Below are 18262 nucleotides of genomic sequence, written 5' to 3' on the forward strand. Positions count from 1 at the left end.
GGGAGGGAGAAATGGGTAAAAAAAAAAGGGAGCTTACACAAACCGAAGACAAAGTGCTTGTCAAAGGTCTGAATTTTTCAGTCACCCCTGAAGAGGTACCGACTGTCGAACTCATCACAGCCACTGAGACAGCCATCAGAAACAATAAACTCCCGGAAGCAGAAGCAGAACAGATTAGACTTAGATTAGACTTAAGGAAAACTGCCTTGGATGAGGAAGAATGTAACATTCTTACGTTACCATCCTTTCCTTCACATTATGTCAGTGCTACACTTAGCCGCTACATTTAGCACCGACTCTGAGCTTTATAGGTCTAAATCAGGGGTGGGGAACCTCCAGCCTCCGGGCCGTATAAGGCCCGCAAGACCATTTCTACCGGCCCGCAACGCAATAAGATTGTAGTATGAATGAATAAAAAAATTTAAAAAATCAGGAAAAAACATATCGGCAGCCATTCATTTTCTGAGATAAAACGGACGGTAATGTTATGTCCGAGCAAAGGTCAGGGTCAGTGAACACAGCATGTGATGTACGTAGTGGGCGGACTGATTGACACGGACGAAAAATTGATGTATCATGGCGACTGTCAAGAAAAGAAAGGTGGATGCAGAATGCCGTTTATTCCAGGAGAAATGGACAAATGATTTTTTCTTTGTCGAAGTAAAAGGCAAGCCAGTGTGCCTAGTTTGTGGCGAGGCGCTGGCGGTGATGAAAAAGGCAAATCTCGAGCGCCATTACAGCACGAAACATGCTAAACTCGATGAGTTGAAAGGACCGATGCGTGTGGATAAAGTTAACGCTCTTCGTCGGAGTTTGGAGGCTCAACAAGCAGCTTTCATACGACCATCTTCCGACAGAGAGAATATTACACGAGCAAGTTTTGTGGTGAGTGAATTAATAGCCAAGAAGCTGAAACCTCACGCCGAAGGAGAGTTTGTGAAGGAGTGCCTCGTAGCCGCCGCTGAGGTTCTCGCGCCGGACAAAGTAAAACTTTTTCAAAGCGTCAGTTTGTCTCGAAGAACCGTTGCAGACAGGATTACTGACATGGCACAAAATATTGAAAAAACACTGAGGGACACTGCAAGAGACTTTGAATATTTTTCTCTGGCCTGTGATGAGACAACTGACATCACAAACACAGCGCAGCTTGCCATTTTTGTGCGTGGGATTACCGCCAACTTTGAAATAAAGGAGGAGTTGTTGTCTTTGCAAGCCATGCATGGCACTAGTAAAGGTGACGATTTGTTCAGTCAAGTTGTTGTGGCCATGAACAATTTTGAACTGCCTTTTGAGAAGTTGAGCGGAATCGCCACTGATGGAGCACCCGCAATGGTTGGCACGCAAAAAGGATTGACTGCATTAGTCAAAAAAGAAATGAGCCGTCTGGGTCTGGATCCAAGTGATATAGTTGTGTGCCACTGTATCATACATCAAGAGAGTCTGTGTGCACATTCCCTGAAGCTTAACAATGTGATGAAAACCGTCGTGTCCACCATAAACTTCATCAAAAGCAGAGAGCTGAACAACCGCCAGTTCAAGGAGCTACTCAGCGAGCTTGAGTCAGAGTACGGTGATCTGGTTTATCACTGTGAAGTGCGATGGCTGAGTCGTTCAAATATGCTCGCACGGTTTTATACACTGCGGGAAGAGGTCAAACACTTCATAGAGATGAAGGGGAAACCTGTCATGGAGCTCAGTGATGGCAAGTTCCTCAGTGATCTGGCCTTCATGGTGGACATCACCAAGCACCTGTCAGAGCTAAACATCAAGCTGCAAGGTCCCAACCAGCTCGTCAGCTCTCTGCTTTCAAATGTGAAAATATTTGAAGTGAAGTTAAGGCTGTGGCAAGAACAACTGGAAAGGGGAAACACTGTGCACTTTCCCACCCTGCAAGAACAAAAGCCTGATGTTATGACTGAATATGCTGGTGAATGTGCAAAACTCGTTCAGGCATTTGATGAGAGGTTTCATGATGTGAAAAACATACAAAGGGAACTAGACATGTTTGCTACGCCATTTAATGTGCAACCATCTGATGTACCAGACAAATTCCAAATGGAAATAATTGAGCTGCAAGACAACAACGAACTCAAAGCTAAGTACAACAACCTCTCTCTACTGGACTTTTACAAACTGTACGTTAGTGCTGAGGATTTTCCCATCTTGAGGAGACATGCCCTGAAGTTTGCATCTCTGTTTGGGACAACGTACCGCTGTGAACAGTTCTTTTCAAAACTGACACTTGCAAAGACTCGTTTCCGCTCAAGACTGACTGACCCAAACTTGGAAAACCAGCTTCGAGTGGCATCATCATCACTGCCAGCTGACATTAGATGCCTCTCCAAAGAGAAGCAGTTCCAACCATCGCATTAGGTGTAGAAATGCAGCAATTATTGTTATTATTATTGTCTTTATTACCTCCGCCAAGGAGGTTATGTTTTTGCCGGCGTTTATCTGTCTGTCTGTCTGTTAGCAAGTCTGTCTGTTAGTTTTTGTGAGTAGAGGCCTCGAACAGGCCCTTACAGGTCTCTTGCCTCAACTCTGCACCTCTTTTTTTTATTGTTTTGTATGATAATGTAAAAATATTTAACTTGTTTGTCTATTTTTTTGGTGATTTTATATGCATGTGTGCTAAATAAATAATTCAAATTCAAATGCAGCAATCATGAGACTTAGTAACACAGCGGTTATAGACTTTTTTTCGTCTTTGTTTTGCATCCCTAGGTATGTGTTCATAATAGTATAGCCCTCGGAGGACTTTATAAAAATTGAAATGGCCCTCGATATGAAAAAGGTTCCCCACCCCTGGTCTAAATGAAACATAAAACCTGAAACATGTGCACATCTTTGGTTAAAGTTGTGTACATGTAGGATGATGTTCTGACTCAGAGAAGAACTGGTCACAGAGTACAACACCCGATATTTGTGGAAGCCGTTCAAGGCTGCAGAGCAGGAGCTGAGCTAAAGGCTAGATGGTGGAAATCTGAGCCTCTTCTCCCGATGGTGCTTATGGGGAACATAACTGGGTCCCCAAGTGTGAGGAGCTGTTGGCAATGGTGAGGAACCAGAGCCTCTACAGGGAGCATACTTTCATGGATCTTCAGGGTTAATTTACTGGGGGGGTAACAACACTATCCCCTCCTCCCATTAACCTGGGGTTGTTTGGTATGTGGACTGTCCCACTAGAAAAAATATAACAGTGGATTTGTTTAATGAAAATGGCTAAGAAGCCTGAACTGGGTCCCTATAGATGCTGTCTTATAGAACCATGGAGGACTCACATGACGAAAACAGTTACACACCCAGAAATTAGTGGAAATGTTAAGTGACAGGGTTCCTCTTGAAGGAAGCAGTCAATAAAGCTGCTAGCTAGAGCTAATGACTAGCTGTTCTTGCAGATAAATTTTGTCCCTTTGACTGAGTACCAGCTGCTTTGGAGCCACTTCCATCACAGCTTGTCAGCAGCACTATGGAGAGAAGGAGCTCACTCAGCATCTGCGTCAATGGCCCCCTCTGAACAGAACACCTGGATGCCGATTCTGACCTTTTCAGTCAGTTAAGAGCAACTTTTGAAGCAGATGCTTCTCCCATGATCTCACTCGCTTCGCAATTAAAAGCTCACCAAGATTCTAATTTCCTGCATAAACAAAGCTGAGACGGTACCGTGGGACAACACTGGTGAAATTATGGACGGTCTGCCTTTAAAGAAAGAGCACAATTCCTGTTTGTTAGGAAGTTGTTGTCAGAATCTACCAGTAAAAAAGCACAAATAACAGAGAGCTAGGTGAGCTTAATGAGACGATGGATGCGAGGGAGAGAACAGGGAGCCATCCTTTACAGACACTCCTCCGTCCAGGAAAATGAGACAAGGTCTCACCATATGTCCATCTCCCACAATTAACTGCTCACATCAGAAAGGGTCTCTTCAAGCGTGGAAATAATGAGAGGGAAAGAGTGATGGAGAGCCGTGCCTCTCCTCTCTTCCTGCTCCAAATTCATCAGGATTAGAGTTTGGAAATGGCAGAAATCAATGCGGAGATCAAAATGGAGATGGTCTGCCTCCACTTCAGAGAAGATTAAACAAAGAAGAGGGGTGTGCACCAGAACTCACTGGAACTTGGTGTTCACTCCAGGTCTGAATGTCTGGCCTTTTTCCCCTTTGGTTTATGGCTGTGAATTATGATAGCTCCAGAGCTAGTGCTCACGGTGCACCATCTTACCAGCACTGGCTACTTCTTTAATAGTCTCCATTTCTAATTTCCAGCAGCCCATCAGGATGTGCACAGGAAGTAGATTTAGCACACACTAGTCAGGGGCCTGACTGAGGTGAGCGCTACCCTGGACAGTAACCTGCCCCCACCTTTTGACCACCCCGGGCTGCTGCTTTCAAAGGAAATTAGCTGTGTAAAGGCAGTGACTAAGCGCTTCAGCCACATCTGCCCACCAGGCTGTGGCTGTCTGGATCTATAGGTGACTCTACCCCTCATATGAAAACCGGACCATCTCGATCAATATCCCCTGGCCAAGGACGTGCACTGAAGGGAGGTGGAAGGAGAAAAGGATGCTGCTTAATTAAATGAAACAGACATTACCTGGCACTCACAGCGCGCACAAGTAATCATAGACAAATTCATTTTGGAGCCCAGCAGCCCAGTATTGCTTTCAATTAAGGGAGGGGTCTAGAGAGGGGGGGGGCACACGTAGGCCGAACAGCATCAGACACAGTTCAGATCACTTCTTCTTGACATTCACTATTTTGCATCAGAGGAGTTTCAGCACAGCTACTGGAATCATTTTGGAGTCCAACTGATCTGAAATCCAGATGCAAAGAGACTAATTTCTATCCCATAATGCCAATCAGAGATGATTTCAGCTGAGAGAAATTTAGAGTACCTCAATGCTGATGCACATTCACATACCAATCAACAATGCAATTTAAGCTATGGTGGCAGCTGCTAGCTTCAAATTTAGCTCTAAAAGGGCTAAAGCTAATGACTCAACAGCTATTTACTTCTTTCCATGACCCACCCCCACCAAGAGATGAAAGAGTCACATAGAAATTTGTCTCATTAGTATGACAAGCAGGAAGTGGCAGTTGAAAGGAGTGGAGTTATGGTTGGGTGTGGTTAAATCAAATCTTATTGATGTTCCTCTTACTATGTCATACTCTCATCTGTTTTCTGTCATCTCTTTGCCACCATGCCATGTTCATTCCATTTCATCCTGTCCTTTCATTCCTCTCTGCCCACTGACAGGAAAGGGTGAACCAGAGCACAGATCAGAGATGATGCATCTCAAAAAGGTCTGTTTTATTTGCAGCAACTCTAGAAAATCAGCTCTGCTGCAAGAACGGCTCAGCTAGACCACAGGACACTCAGCTGTACTGATAAATTGAGGGCTGACCCCTCCTTTATACAGATTCATGGGTAGATTGGGGGATAATGGAGTGAAGCATCGAGGTTAGAACATTTACACTTGCATGACTGGTTCTCTAAAATAGACTGGCTCCAGTTATTACAGTGAACAGCCTGCAGAACAAAAAGAGGCCTTTTAGACACCTCAAGACACAGAATCAGCCACAGACTACAGTTCCTGGAACCTCGATTTCCTTTCCTTCACCAATACTTTATTACTGAGATAACACCCTGTTCAGCAGAGGGTGGAGGCCTGCAGTGATGCCTTCTCTAATGTGTAAAAAGCAGCTCCAGGACACAGAAGCTAACCTAAGTAGCCAGGTTAAACACCAGGCAGAAGATGCTAATGCCACACCAAAAACTCAGCAGCATCAAGTCCAGGCCAGAAGCTTCTTCTTCTCTGACTGGTTCACGTTGTCTAAAATTCAGGTTCATAAAAGAGATATCTGTTTTGTAGCTAGCTACTCCATCGATGTTTGGCCTTGGGTGAAGAGTGAGGTCCTTGTCTCCTCCCATCGGAGAGATCTATTGGTTTCTGTTAATGGGACCATTACAAGGTTGTTCACGGCTGTTCCTGAGTGGAAAACATCCTTGAAGTGAAAAACTGACAGGAGGGAAAAGCTGAATGAGAGAGCAATTACTGCTGATTAGGACTCACGCTAGCTCTGTTTTCCAGCTGACACATTTTTTGACAGCACAGTTGAGTTGCATCATTCAAAGACAAAAACAACCAATTGACAGGTTATTCAAGTGTCTGAAGTGATGTAAAATGATTCATAGCAACAAAGCTTGTTTAATTTCAACATGCTGACATCATCTGATCAACCTGTCCTCAACCTGGAGGTGTGTAAGAACTATACAGTACATCCAGGTGAACTTTAACCTGGATGTACTGTATAGATCTTACACACCTCCACCAGACTGACAAACCGAAGGCAGAATTTAGACATTTAGCAGAGTAATGTCAACATTGTTTGTCTCCATCTTTGAGATGGCTCTACTCCATTGTTGTAACGGGTGCAGTTTAGGACCCAAAAGCAGCACTCTGGAAAGCTGGACCGTAGTAATGACTTTTATTAACCCACGGGCAAACAGGAACTCAGGCAGACCAGGAAACACAGGAAATAGTCCGTTCTTCTGGGCCCGCACAAAGTCTATGGGTTGCAGGCTCGGGGAGTGGGACGAGCAGCAGCGAAGTCGGGGCCGGGCGGAGAAGTCTAAACCAGGTGAACCGACAGGAACCAGAGACGCTGAGGCAGAAGTCGCAGTCGGGCAGAACGCAGGTAGGTTGTCCGGGGAACAGGCAAGGCAGGCAGAACGAAGACAGGCAGGGTCGGTAACGGGTAATCCGGCAGGGAAACAACGCTGGAAAGTCTTGCATGAGAGCAGAAGAACAATCTGGGCCCGAGTGAGTGTGAGGCTGGAGAATATATACACTGGTAGGTGAGCTGATTGATGAGTGAGGGCAGGTGTGTGATCCGTGACTGAGAGCAGGTGTGGTGATCAGAGGGTGTGATGTGAGCAGGGCAGTGGAAAAGTACTGGGACAGGAGGGAACTGGAGAAAAGGGGCTGTGACAATTGTAGATCCACCCGTGGTAAATCCAACTGATTCAACAGGACATTTCAAAGATGGATAACTGCCTACACAAGAGCCAATAATATCCGGTTAAAACCCAAACCGAGCCAGAAGAACTTACCTCCTCTATTGCTCTGAGGTGGACACACCATGTTGACATGTGGTCCACTGATGGGTAGAATGAAGTGAAGGTGCCATCTTCCAAAGATTAGTGTTGTCTTGGGTGAGCCTGGGGTGCCTCAGGCAAAATTCTCTTCCCAGTGTTCCCAGTAGCAGCGTGTTCTGTGAATAAACACAGCGGTGACATTTCCTTCACAGTGGTCCTGCCCGCTGTCGTCCTCTGGCCTCAGGCTGTCTGCTTTGTGGACATTCACTGTCATTTTATTATGCAGTTACACTGGTTCTGGCTGCAGAACGGTGCCTGAGGGGGAGTCAGGAAGGTGGCCATCAGTCCAAAACCAGCTACAGAATTCACTTTCAAAGGAAAATATCACAAAGGCAGAATAATGACTTTCTCTCCTCTCCACATGAATGAAACTATTCTGGCTCTTTTCTTCTGTAGCGACCACATTTTGCTCAGTGCTGTGTGAACATGTGACTGGAGCTCAGATGTCATGAGAGTTCGAAATGTCATTTAGCTCTGATTCCGAGCCTTTGTTTTATTGGTCTTCCTCAGGTATTTATGGACCAGATGAGGGCTGGGCTTTGGCTTACCCAGAATGCAGAGAGAAGAACCAGTCTCCAGTCAATATCTTGGACCAGGATACCAAAGTGTCCACAGAATATCAGGAATTAACTCTGGAGGGCTTTGATAACGAGTCCTCCAACAAGACATCTATGAAGAACACGGGAAAAACAGGTGAGAACTACACAAATATCCCTGCTTGTTTCTGTACATCTACGGAGAGCCAAGACAATACATGAGACTTCATTCTCTCTCACATATACACATGGTTTTGATCCATTGTATGTTGGGGTGGGATCACTTGGTGGCTTTTCACCTTCCCACCAGACCGTCCTACCAGTCCTAGGTTTTCAACTGGAAAGAGACAGAAAGGTGGCATCTGCAAAAAAATGTAAAAATCACAAGACCTACTTAATACATATAAACTATAGTAAGAAAATGCAGCAGTTCGAGGACAGAACCTTGTGGGGCACCATGTCTCAACTGCCACATTACCATCATTGTAGCAGGAAGTATTGTGACACACGTCCAGGATCCGTTCTTCTGCCAGTGTTGTTCTGAATCCCCAACCAAAATAGTTCAATCATCTAGGAGTTAAAATCTGAGAGAGAAAACACATAGGGCTCTCCAGGAGCCAGAAGAGAATGACTGCCAAAGCTCAGGATTCTGGTTTCAACCTCGCATTTGTGTCTTAATGTAGTGTTCTTGCCCATATTCAGCAGGTGAGACAGTATCACACCTGAGGCTTCAGGGGCATGCGTAGTAAGTCTTCATTCAGGGTTTTAACAGCCCATTTGTGCCTCCACTGAAGAAGGAAATGAGCAATAAAGCAATAATGGAGTAACATGCAGATCTCTTAAAGATCAGGAATCTGGAATGCAGGAACAGACAGACCTGTATTAAATGGGGACCTACAGAAATGCTAAAGTCAGGCTACTGGTTTGACTTCTTGTCTGGTATCTGACAGCGAAAGCCAAAAGTCACCTCCAGGGAGCGACACATGAATTTTTGGCTCTGTACTGTACTGAGAGTTAAAGGAGCAGAAGCTGTTCCTTCACAAACTAGAAAAGAATTGGATCTGGTAGCAAAGGTCCATTTCTGGACTCCACAATGATCTCAGAACAGCTGCAGATTTATATACAATGTGTGACATCTCACCAGCTATATGTCTGTTAATGACAGCTGGGAGAGCTGGGAGTTATGGGATGGTTCTACACTAAGAAGGCTTTGAAGATAAACACTCGTTGAACAGCTGCTATAGTCAGTAGTCCTGTGGTGGGGACCATGATGGTGTGACAATACAGAAACTGACTGTTGGAGGACTTCACGATAAGCTGTAGTTAGGAGTCGTCAGCTAAATGGTCCATGGAATCCAATCGATGGGAGGCCGTCAAGCTGTTTATCTAACGTGGCTCACACTTACCGCATTCACCATGAACATTGTCTATTTTTATAGTTTCTCATTCCCCCCTGGATGCTGAGGGGGTCTCATTACATGATGTCAGGTGTGAATATCTCAGTACTACACAGCCACTTGGATAATGTGTTTGTGGAGACCCCCTTCATCTGAGACACCGATGGAGGCTGGAGCAAAGCAGATAGAGCTCATACAGAGAGGGCAAACAGAGTAGAGCTCCATGAGACCTCAGAAGGAGATTGAACTCAGACTTTGTTCACTTTGTTCCTCAAGAGAAAAGGCTCAGTTTGGTTTCAAGCAGATCTCATAATAGTTTAGAACGAGCAGAAACACGATTGAGATCTCAGTCTGGTCTTTTCCTCTGTGGACGATCAGGGCACCCTCTGAACTCCAGTCTTGGGCAACAATGGCCTTGAATCCTCTCAGAACATCAACCAAAACAGGATCACATGATTTATCAAAAGTTTCTGGTGTATTTACAGGATGTGCTAGGCTGAAGGTCTGGTTGGCTCCTGACCATCGTTTACAACATTTGTAGATTATTGTATTGGTTATAAGTATGAGCTTCCAGGCTGGATTAGATTAGATTAGGTTGGATTTATCTGTGTACGTCAAACATTTGCTGTTTTACGAAACATTTGCTGGGTTACGTCCCATTAATGTTAAGAAACACGCCATAAAGGAGCGTGGCTGACTATCAGAGCTAGGCCCTCTGGGTCAGGCTTCTGTGGCTCTTGAGGAGCCTTCCTGTCAGCCACAGGGACTCTTCATAATTCCAGGTTGTCATTGAGACTGAAGTTTTGTGGCCCCAACAGAGGGACAGAGTGGAGGGGCCACAGGTGGCGACAGCAGCAGGGAAAGTGTTGCAGCTGTGTGTCCACCACAGTTGACAAACGTGCACAAGAGTTTCATTAAACACTTTCATTAAACACAGTCATGCCTGGTTGATCTCAGCAACACACACGCACATGCACACACAGACATACATGCACCCAGTCACATAATTAATTTGGGTTCCCCCTACTGGGGGTCACCATAGCAACACTGCACATTCTCGAATCATTGCTGAAGCAGAATGAAGGCAACAGTTCAGCATTACTTAAAGTTTGGTGCATTTTAGATATCCTAACTGTACCAAGACAAGGACAATTTCCTGTCTGTGCTGATTTTTTTGTAGTTTCCAAAGAGAGCATTAAAAAGGAGATGTGCTGGTGGTAAAACTGGGTCTGTTTGTTTTTTTCTGTGAGTGTGAAGTATCATTTTTGCAGCTGTGAGCCTTCATTCAATAATGTAGTTAAAGTATCTTCAGCTGGAGCAACTTCACTCAGAAGTGAAAGGTCACCTCTGCAGGAGTGAAAGAGAAGCAGTTATTAAAGCCACTGAGGCTGTGGTGGTTGCTGATGGTCTGAGGGACATCTGGTGTGTGAAGGCTCATCAGTTGACCTTTGGAAACAGAGTGCTGATAACTGGAGGTCTGGGCTGCTCAACCACAGCTTTGGTTGATAAAACCCAAATACTTTTGTTCCTTCAGGATTTGACCTTTGAGGCAGAGATGCTGGAACAATGGTTAATCAAATAAAATTCTGATTTTTGTGCTCATAATATCTTTAAATAATGTAGCAAAAAGCAAGGACCTCTCCACTCTGCCTCATCTTATGCAGTTAGACTGGTTGAAAGTGTCTGGCAGCCACAGGTCAGACATCATCAAAAATGGAACAAGATATGATATTCTCTCTTTTTACGTCTGAGACAACCAGGATGGAACTTCAGCCAGCAGCTCAGCTGTGATTGGCTGCTGGTCCATCAAACGGAAGCTACCACAGCCTCAGAGGTTTCTGTAATACCCAGCACATTTTTGGACAGAGCACCAGACGTGTTTCTCAATTCTCCAGCGACAAAAAGGCATGTTGTTGTGTGGCTGTGAAAAACAAAGAGAGAGCGTTAAAGGAGGAAAAAGCTGAGGAACAAAGAACCCCACTGAGTTTCACAGCAGCCTTCTTAACTGGCCATCCTTGTTCCCCGGGTTTCAGCGACTCATTAAGACCACAGACTGAAGAAAGGCCCGCAGGAACGTACGGCACTGCAAGGTGCCCTTTTTTCAAGACTGTAGGTTGTTGTTGTCGACAAGCTGACCTTCAAGAGAAGGTCACCTGGCAGCAGTCATTTCGGCAGTCCTCCCAAGTGTTTGACGACGGACTGAAGCCGAGGAGCTGAAAGTGGATTAGCGCCTGTGTTGGCTCCTAGCACACAAGCACACGCACGCAAACACACACACACGCACGCACACACACACACACACACACACACATACACATACACATACACAGACACACACAGACAGACACATACACCCCAACAGATCGGCTGCTGATGCTAGAACTGAACCATCCAGATGGTCTTCATGGTCGACTTGTGTTGTTCTGTAAACCAGGTTTCTCAGAATCCAGATGTATTTCTGAGAGGTGGACTGATGTTCTTAGCATTTCCTCTGTTTTCTCTTCTAGTGGCCATCATGTTAAAGGACGATTACTTCATTCGCGGCGCGGGGCTGCCAGGCAGGTTCAAGGCAGAAAAGGTTGAGTTCCACTGGGGCCCAAGCAATGGCTCCGAAGGTTCTGAGCACAGCATCAACGGCCGGCGGTTCCCTGTGGAGGTAAACCCTTAACTTCTGCATCCCAGGAACTAACTGTAGGCTAAAGTCTGATCTCCGCTCATTCATAAAGCTAGTTTCTTTGGCTGTTGGCCTCATTGGTGACGAAGATGTCACCAATGTCTGATAGTGAAACACGCTGGCTGTCTTACCTCGACCGACTCATCACACGTTTGCTTTAGCTTTAGCCATCACTGCAACCGCTACATCCAGGCTAGCGGGGCCATACTCAGCAGGCAGGAGAGGCAGGATGACTCATTAGCCAAGTGCTACCGAGTGTTACCAGTGGTACCTTTGACCTTTGATTTGTTGGCTGAGTCATTTGATTTTAAAAAGTAAAATGGATTAAAATTTGTAAAATTGTGGATGCGAGCACCTGTTTTTCTGGTTTCAATGTTGTTCCTGTGCAGCTGCCGGCTGTCACTGGCTGAAATGTCAGCATCTGTGTTGGGGCTCCGCCTCCTTAAGGCACTCAGACAAACAGATGAATATGTATGGTTTGACATTTGGACGGTCAGCCTGCTGACGGTACATCTTGATATTGTCTTCTCCTTTCACTCCTGAATCTTCACTTTGAGTTTTCTTTCAGACAGTCTGATGAGAGCTGTCAGCTTTCAGGTGAACCTGAGCCGAAGGCCAAACATCCGATTTGGATGTGATTCACTGTGTGAAATGCAAACAGTTCAGTTGAGTTCATGTATTTGCACTCCCATGATGCTTTGTGTGTAGACAAGCTCACTAAACCTCGCTCTGCTGACACTTTCTTTTCTTGCTCACACAGCATATTCAGATGTCTTTAGCCACAGATGTTATTTAAATGTTTTTGTGTACTTTTCTCTAGTAAGGATGGCAACCGTCATTGTAGTACAGCTTTCACTAAGACGTGAGCAGCAGCTCACAGCGGCATTTGTGCAGCTAAACCTGCACCAGCTGTTGGGAAAGCTTCAGGGAGCCTTGGGGTTTTTTCAAACAACCAAAAAAGAACAAGGAGATAGATAAGGAAGGAGTTCCTGGAACTAAACTTAGTCACTACATGACTTTGTAATTAAACTAGCAAACCATAATACTGTAATATAGTGGTGTCATGCAGGGGGTTCTGTAATTTTTTCACATCTTCAGCCTGTCAGGGACCAGATAAGAACCCAAATGTGACACACGAGTTTGGCTGAACACCGCTTTATTGTCGAACACAGACAACAGACAGGATTCTCCGGGGAGCGAGCAGAACAGAACAGAATAGCCGAGGACAGGCAAGGTCGAGATCGGGCAGAAGGCAGACAGAGTTTACAGGGGAGCAGGCTAAACAGAATGGTCAGGAACAGACAAGGTCGGAACCAGGCAGGCAGGCAAACAGGAAAACGCTGGAAAGTCATCGGGAACGAATAACGATCTGGCAGAGAGCAGGTGTACCTCCGGGGTTTGAGATGAGCCACCCATAGAGTCCTGATGTACAACAGGTGTGCAGGGCGAAGCGGCTCACGGGCATGATTGCCTGCAGCTGTGACAGACTGACTGTGAGCCGACTGACGGTGTATGCCGGGCCCCCATCCACTAGCAGCGGGGGAGGTGGGGCCGGGCGATCTGGGACCAAGGGGCTCTCGTGGGCAGGCTTAATCCGAGAAACGTGGAAGGTGGGGTGCACGCGCATTGACCGGGGAAGCCGGAGTCTGACTGCCACCGGGCTGATGACTCTGACGATGGGGAATGGTCCCACGAACCGCGGGGCCATTTTCCTGGATTCACCCCGAAGAGGCAGGTCCCGCATAGATAGCCACACGCGTTGTCCCACTCTGTATCTGGGGGCCGGGGTCCAGTGCCGGTTGGCCGCCGCCTCGTACTGGGCGCCTGCCTTCAGAAGATTGGCCCGAGCCTGGGCCCACGTCCGCCTGCAGCGGCTGGCATAAGCTGCTGCAGAGGGACAAGACGCTTCGCCTGCTTGTGCCGGCAACAAAGGGGGTTGATTTCCAAAAACACACTGGAATGGTGACATTCCCGTCACTGAACTGATCAGGGAGTTGTGGGCATACTTGACCCAGCCCAGAAAGGTCGATCATGTGGCCGGGTCCCATGTCGCCATGCACCGGAGGGCCATCTCTAGGTCCTGGTTAATCCTCTCCGTCTGACCGTTGGTCTGCGGGTGGAATCCTAAGGACAGACAGGTGGTGGCTCCCAGATGCCCGCAGAACTCCTTCCAAAAGACAGAGGCAAACTGAGGGCCCCTGTCTGACACCACACTCTCCGGTAATCCGTGAAGCCGAAAGACGTGCTGGATCACAAGTTGGGCCATCTCCTTTGCCGATGGCAGATTGGGCACGGGCACGAAGTGCACCATCTTACTGAATCTGTTGGTGATGGTCAGAATGACAGTGTTCCCCGCAGACTGGGGCAGCCCGGTGACGAAGTCCAGGGCGATGTGGGTCCAGGGTCGACGAGGAACCGGCAGAGGTTGCAGTAGCCCGGCAGGTGCTCGGTGTGGTTGTTTCTGCTGATTGCAGACGGGGCAGGTGTTGACGAACTCCTGGACATCCTCCCCCAGGGAAGGCCACGAAAACCTCTGCTTCAGCAGGCCCGTCGTCCGACGTGCTCCAGGATGGCAGGCCAGTTGAGACGCGTGGGCCCACTCCAGGACCTCAGCCCTGAGGGAGGCAGGCACGAAGAGCCGGTTGTTGGGGCAGGTGCTAGGCCCAGGTTGATTGGCAGCCGCCCTCCGGACTCTCTCCTCGATCCCCCAGGTTACTGCTGCCACGATGCACGAGGAGGGAAGAATGTTCTCCGGGGTCCTCCCTGGGCCTTTGTCCTCCTTCCCCGCGAACTGTCGGGAGAGGGCGTCTGCCTTGCCGTTGCGTGACCCTGGGCGGTAGGAAAGGGTAAAGTCAAACCGGGTGAAAAACAGTGACCACCAAGCCTGCCGGGAGTTCAGCCTCTTGGCTGTTCGAATGTATTCAAAGTTGCGGTGGTCTGTCCACATGATGAAAGGCAGCGTAGCACCCTCCAGCCAGTGCTGCCATTCCTCCAGGGCCAACTTGACGGCAAGCCAACCCGAGGTTCGGGGTCCTGCTGCAGAATTACAGGAGCTGGCACAGGTACGGAAGAAGCGGGAGGCGCCACCAGTTCCAAGCGTGCTGACAGTTGGCTGAGCAGATAGGAAAGCTCCGCCAGCACCCGCTCATTCGCCTCCGCGGCGCGTCTTGTCTCCACGGTGACAGCCGCCACCGCCTCCTCGTGCAGCTAAATGATTTCCTCAATCCATTCCAGTCGGTCCAGTGGGGACGGGTTATGCGCTGGGTTCATTACTGGCCAGATCGTACTATCAGGGACCAGATGAGAACCCAAATGCGACACACGAGTTTGGCTGAACACCGCTTTATTGTCGGACACAAACAACAGACAGGATTCTCCGGGGAGCGAGCAGAACAGAATAGTCAGGAACAGGCAAGGTCGGATCCAGCAGGCAGACAAACAGGAACACGCTGGAAAGTCATTGGGAACGAATAACGATCTGGCAGAGAGCAGGTGTGCCTCCGGGGTTTAAGATGAGCGCTCATTAGAGTCCTGATGTACAACAGGTGTGCAGGGCAAGGCGGCTCACGGGCATGATTGCCCGCAGCTTTGACACAGCCTTTTTTTGCTGTTTTGAATAACCACCTCTCATTCCCTCCTTCTTCTGCTTCATCTCCACCCAAACCTCTCACCAGTTCACAGCAGGGGTCCTCCTGGTCTCCATCACATGAATGATGGATGATTTAGGAGTGACGCCATTTAGTTATTGTAGCCTAACAAGGCTCTTGAAGAGCGTAATAAAGTGGGAGTGGTACTCCCCTACCTGCTGTTTTCAGCCGTAATACTGTGCTTAATATGCTGAGCAATGAGACTGTCCGTCTGTCCGTCTGTCCACCTGCCCGCCCGCCTGCGTGCGTGCGTGCGTGCGTGTGTGGTGTTTGCGTTAAAACAGTCACACTGGAAAGGTGAATCAAGTCCAATGTTGACATGCTCCAGCTCTAACAATCAAATTTTCTATAACTCCAGATTTGACCTGTTCATTGACGGTGTTGTGGGCGGGGCGCAACTTGCTCACACTGTCTAGGTGTGTGTGGGGAGCTGCTGACGTCTCCTGGGGCAAATCCGGCGGTGGAAGGAATACTTCCAGAAGCTCCTCAGTCCTACCAACACGTATCCACAAGGAGGAACAGAGTTGGGAGACCAGGAGGTGGATCATCCAATTTCCGGAGCAGAAGTTGCAGAGGTAGTGAAACAGCTGCCTGCCGGCGGAGCTCCGGGAGCAGATGAGATCCGCCCAGTGTATCTTAAGGCTCTGGGTGTTGTAGGGCTGTCCTTGTTGACACGTCTCTGCAACATTGCGTGGCCATCGGGGGCCGAGCCTGGGTTTCACCGCGGTCGTGGAACCACGGATCAGCTCTTTACCCTTGCTGGGGTGCTTGAGGGGAGTTGGGAGTTTGCCCAACCAATCCACATGTGCTTTGTGGACTTGGAAAAGGCCTATGACCGGGTCCCCAGGAGCATTCTGTGGGGGGTGCTCCGAGAGTAGGGGATGGTCCCTTGATAAGGGCCGTCCAGTCCCTGTACCAAAGGAGGCAGGAACTTGGTCCGGATAGCCGGATGTAATACTCGTTCCCAGTGAGGGTTGGACTCTGCCAGGGCTACCCTTTGTCACCGGTTCTGTTCATAACTTTATGGACAGAATTTCTAGGCGCAGCCATGGAGTGGAGGGTGTTGAGTTCGGTGGGCGGAAGATCTCGTCGCTGCTTTTTGCAGATGACGTAGTACTTCTGGCATCATCAAGCAGGGACCCTCCCAACATATGCTGGGGCGGTTCGCGACCGAGTGTGAAGTGGCAGGGATGCGATCAGCACCTCCCGAGTCAGAGTCCATGGTCCTCGCTCAGAAAAAGGTAGGCCTTGTCCGGGTTAGAGAGGAGGTCCTGCCTCAGCTGGAGGAGTTCAAGTATCTCGGGATCTTGTTCATTGAGGGTAGGATGGAATGGAAGATCGACAAGCAGATCAGAGCAGTGTAAGCAGTGATGCGGGCGCTTAACCGATCTGTCGTGGTGAAGAAGGAGCTGAGCAAGAACGCGAAGCTCTCAATTTACCGCTATATCTACGTCCCAATCCTCACCTATGGCCATCAACATTGGGTGATGACCGAAAGAACGAGATTGTGGATACAAGCGGCCGAAATGAGTTTCCGTGGCAGGGTGGCCGGGCTCAACCTTAGGTAGGGTGAGATAGGGTGAGAAGCTTGGACATCCGGGAGGAGCTCGGAGTAGAACCACTGCTTCTCCACATCGAGAGGAGTCAGTTGGGATGGCTCAGGCATTTGGCCAGGATGCCTTCCGGGTGCCTCTCTTTAGAGATGTTCCGGACATGTCCCACCGGGAGTAGGCCTCATGGCTGGCCCAGGACTAGGTGGAGGGATTACCTCTCGCCTGGCTTGGGAGCGGCTGGGGGTCCTCCCGGAGGAGCTGATGAAAGTGGCCGGGGAGAGGGCTGTCTGGCCATCCCCCCTGAAGCTGATGCCCCTGCGACCCGGACCCGGATAATCGGGAGAAAACGAAACGAAACGAAAGTTTCAATGTTGTTAAAGTGATGTCATGATTTGCTGCAGGTTCTTTATGACCAATGACCCAGATGAACACTGGGTCTCCCAGCTGGGGCCAGGCTATTAGAGCCAGGCTAACAGATGCATCGAATGACCGATATTCGACAGTAAGACTTGAGTGACTGCTGGATGAGGTAGTAGATTATGGACTATGATTCCGGTTGGAGAATCAGGGTGCCTCTGGAGAAAGGTGGCAGATGGATCTGGCTGGGTTTTATACCAAGTTGAGATTGGGGGAGGAAGCTTTGTTGGGTTCCAAGGTTCCGGGTCACTTGTTGCTCGTTTCTTCTTCTGCAGGGAGTGTGAAGGAGCTCCACAGCTGGCGCTCCAGGCGGATGGACCTGCCGACAATTTTCCATCAACTGTCCGTTTAAGGACAGAGCGCCCGTCTGCCAGCGTCGGAGTGTTTTTGTACTCATCACGGTAACCCTGACTCGGCAGTTCTGAGGAACCGGACAACCACTTCCTCCAGCTATTCGGCTTTCACAGACGAACTGAAGCGGGTATTCGACCATCCGGTCCAGAGCAGCGAGGCGGCCTCTCAGGTCCTGTCCATGTATCAGGACTCCAGCTCGGTCGCGGATTATTCAATTCGTTTCCGCATCCTCGCAACCAGGAGTGGGTGGAATGAAGCGACGCTTCAGGGGTGTTCACACAGGGACTCTCCGAGGACCACAAGGATGAGTTAGCCACGAGGGAGAAATCGGGGAATTTGGAGACGCTCATCAGTCTGGCGACGCGGTTGGACAACCAGCTACAGGAGAGACATCAGCAGAAGATGAGCGAACGTCCAGTGAGGAGTTCGGGGAGTTTGTCCAGGCTGAGAGGAGCTCCCATGGAACCGTCACCCCAGTTCCGGTTCACCCCCAGAGGTCCTCACGACGAACCGATGCAGTTGGACCG

The 18262-nt window shown here is 48.6% G+C and overlaps 1 protein-coding gene across 1 annotated transcript in view; it reads left to right on the plus strand.

Moving 5' to 3' along the window:
• Positions 1-18262, plus strand: part of LOC101074143 (protein tyrosine phosphatase receptor type G) — a 142493-nt gene that overhangs the window by 75637 nt on the left and 48594 nt on the right. Inside the window, 2 exon segments of the mRNA XM_029826708.1 lie at positions 7668-7850; positions 11598-11746. Of these exon segments, the coding sequence (XP_029682568.1) occupies positions 7668-7850; positions 11598-11746 (332 nt within the window).

This window comes from Takifugu rubripes, chromosome 19, assembly GCF_901000725.2.
Source record: "Takifugu rubripes chromosome 19, fTakRub1.2, whole genome shotgun sequence".
In the NCBI taxonomy this organism is placed as follows: Eukaryota; Metazoa; Chordata; class Actinopteri; order Tetraodontiformes; family Tetraodontidae; genus Takifugu; species Takifugu rubripes.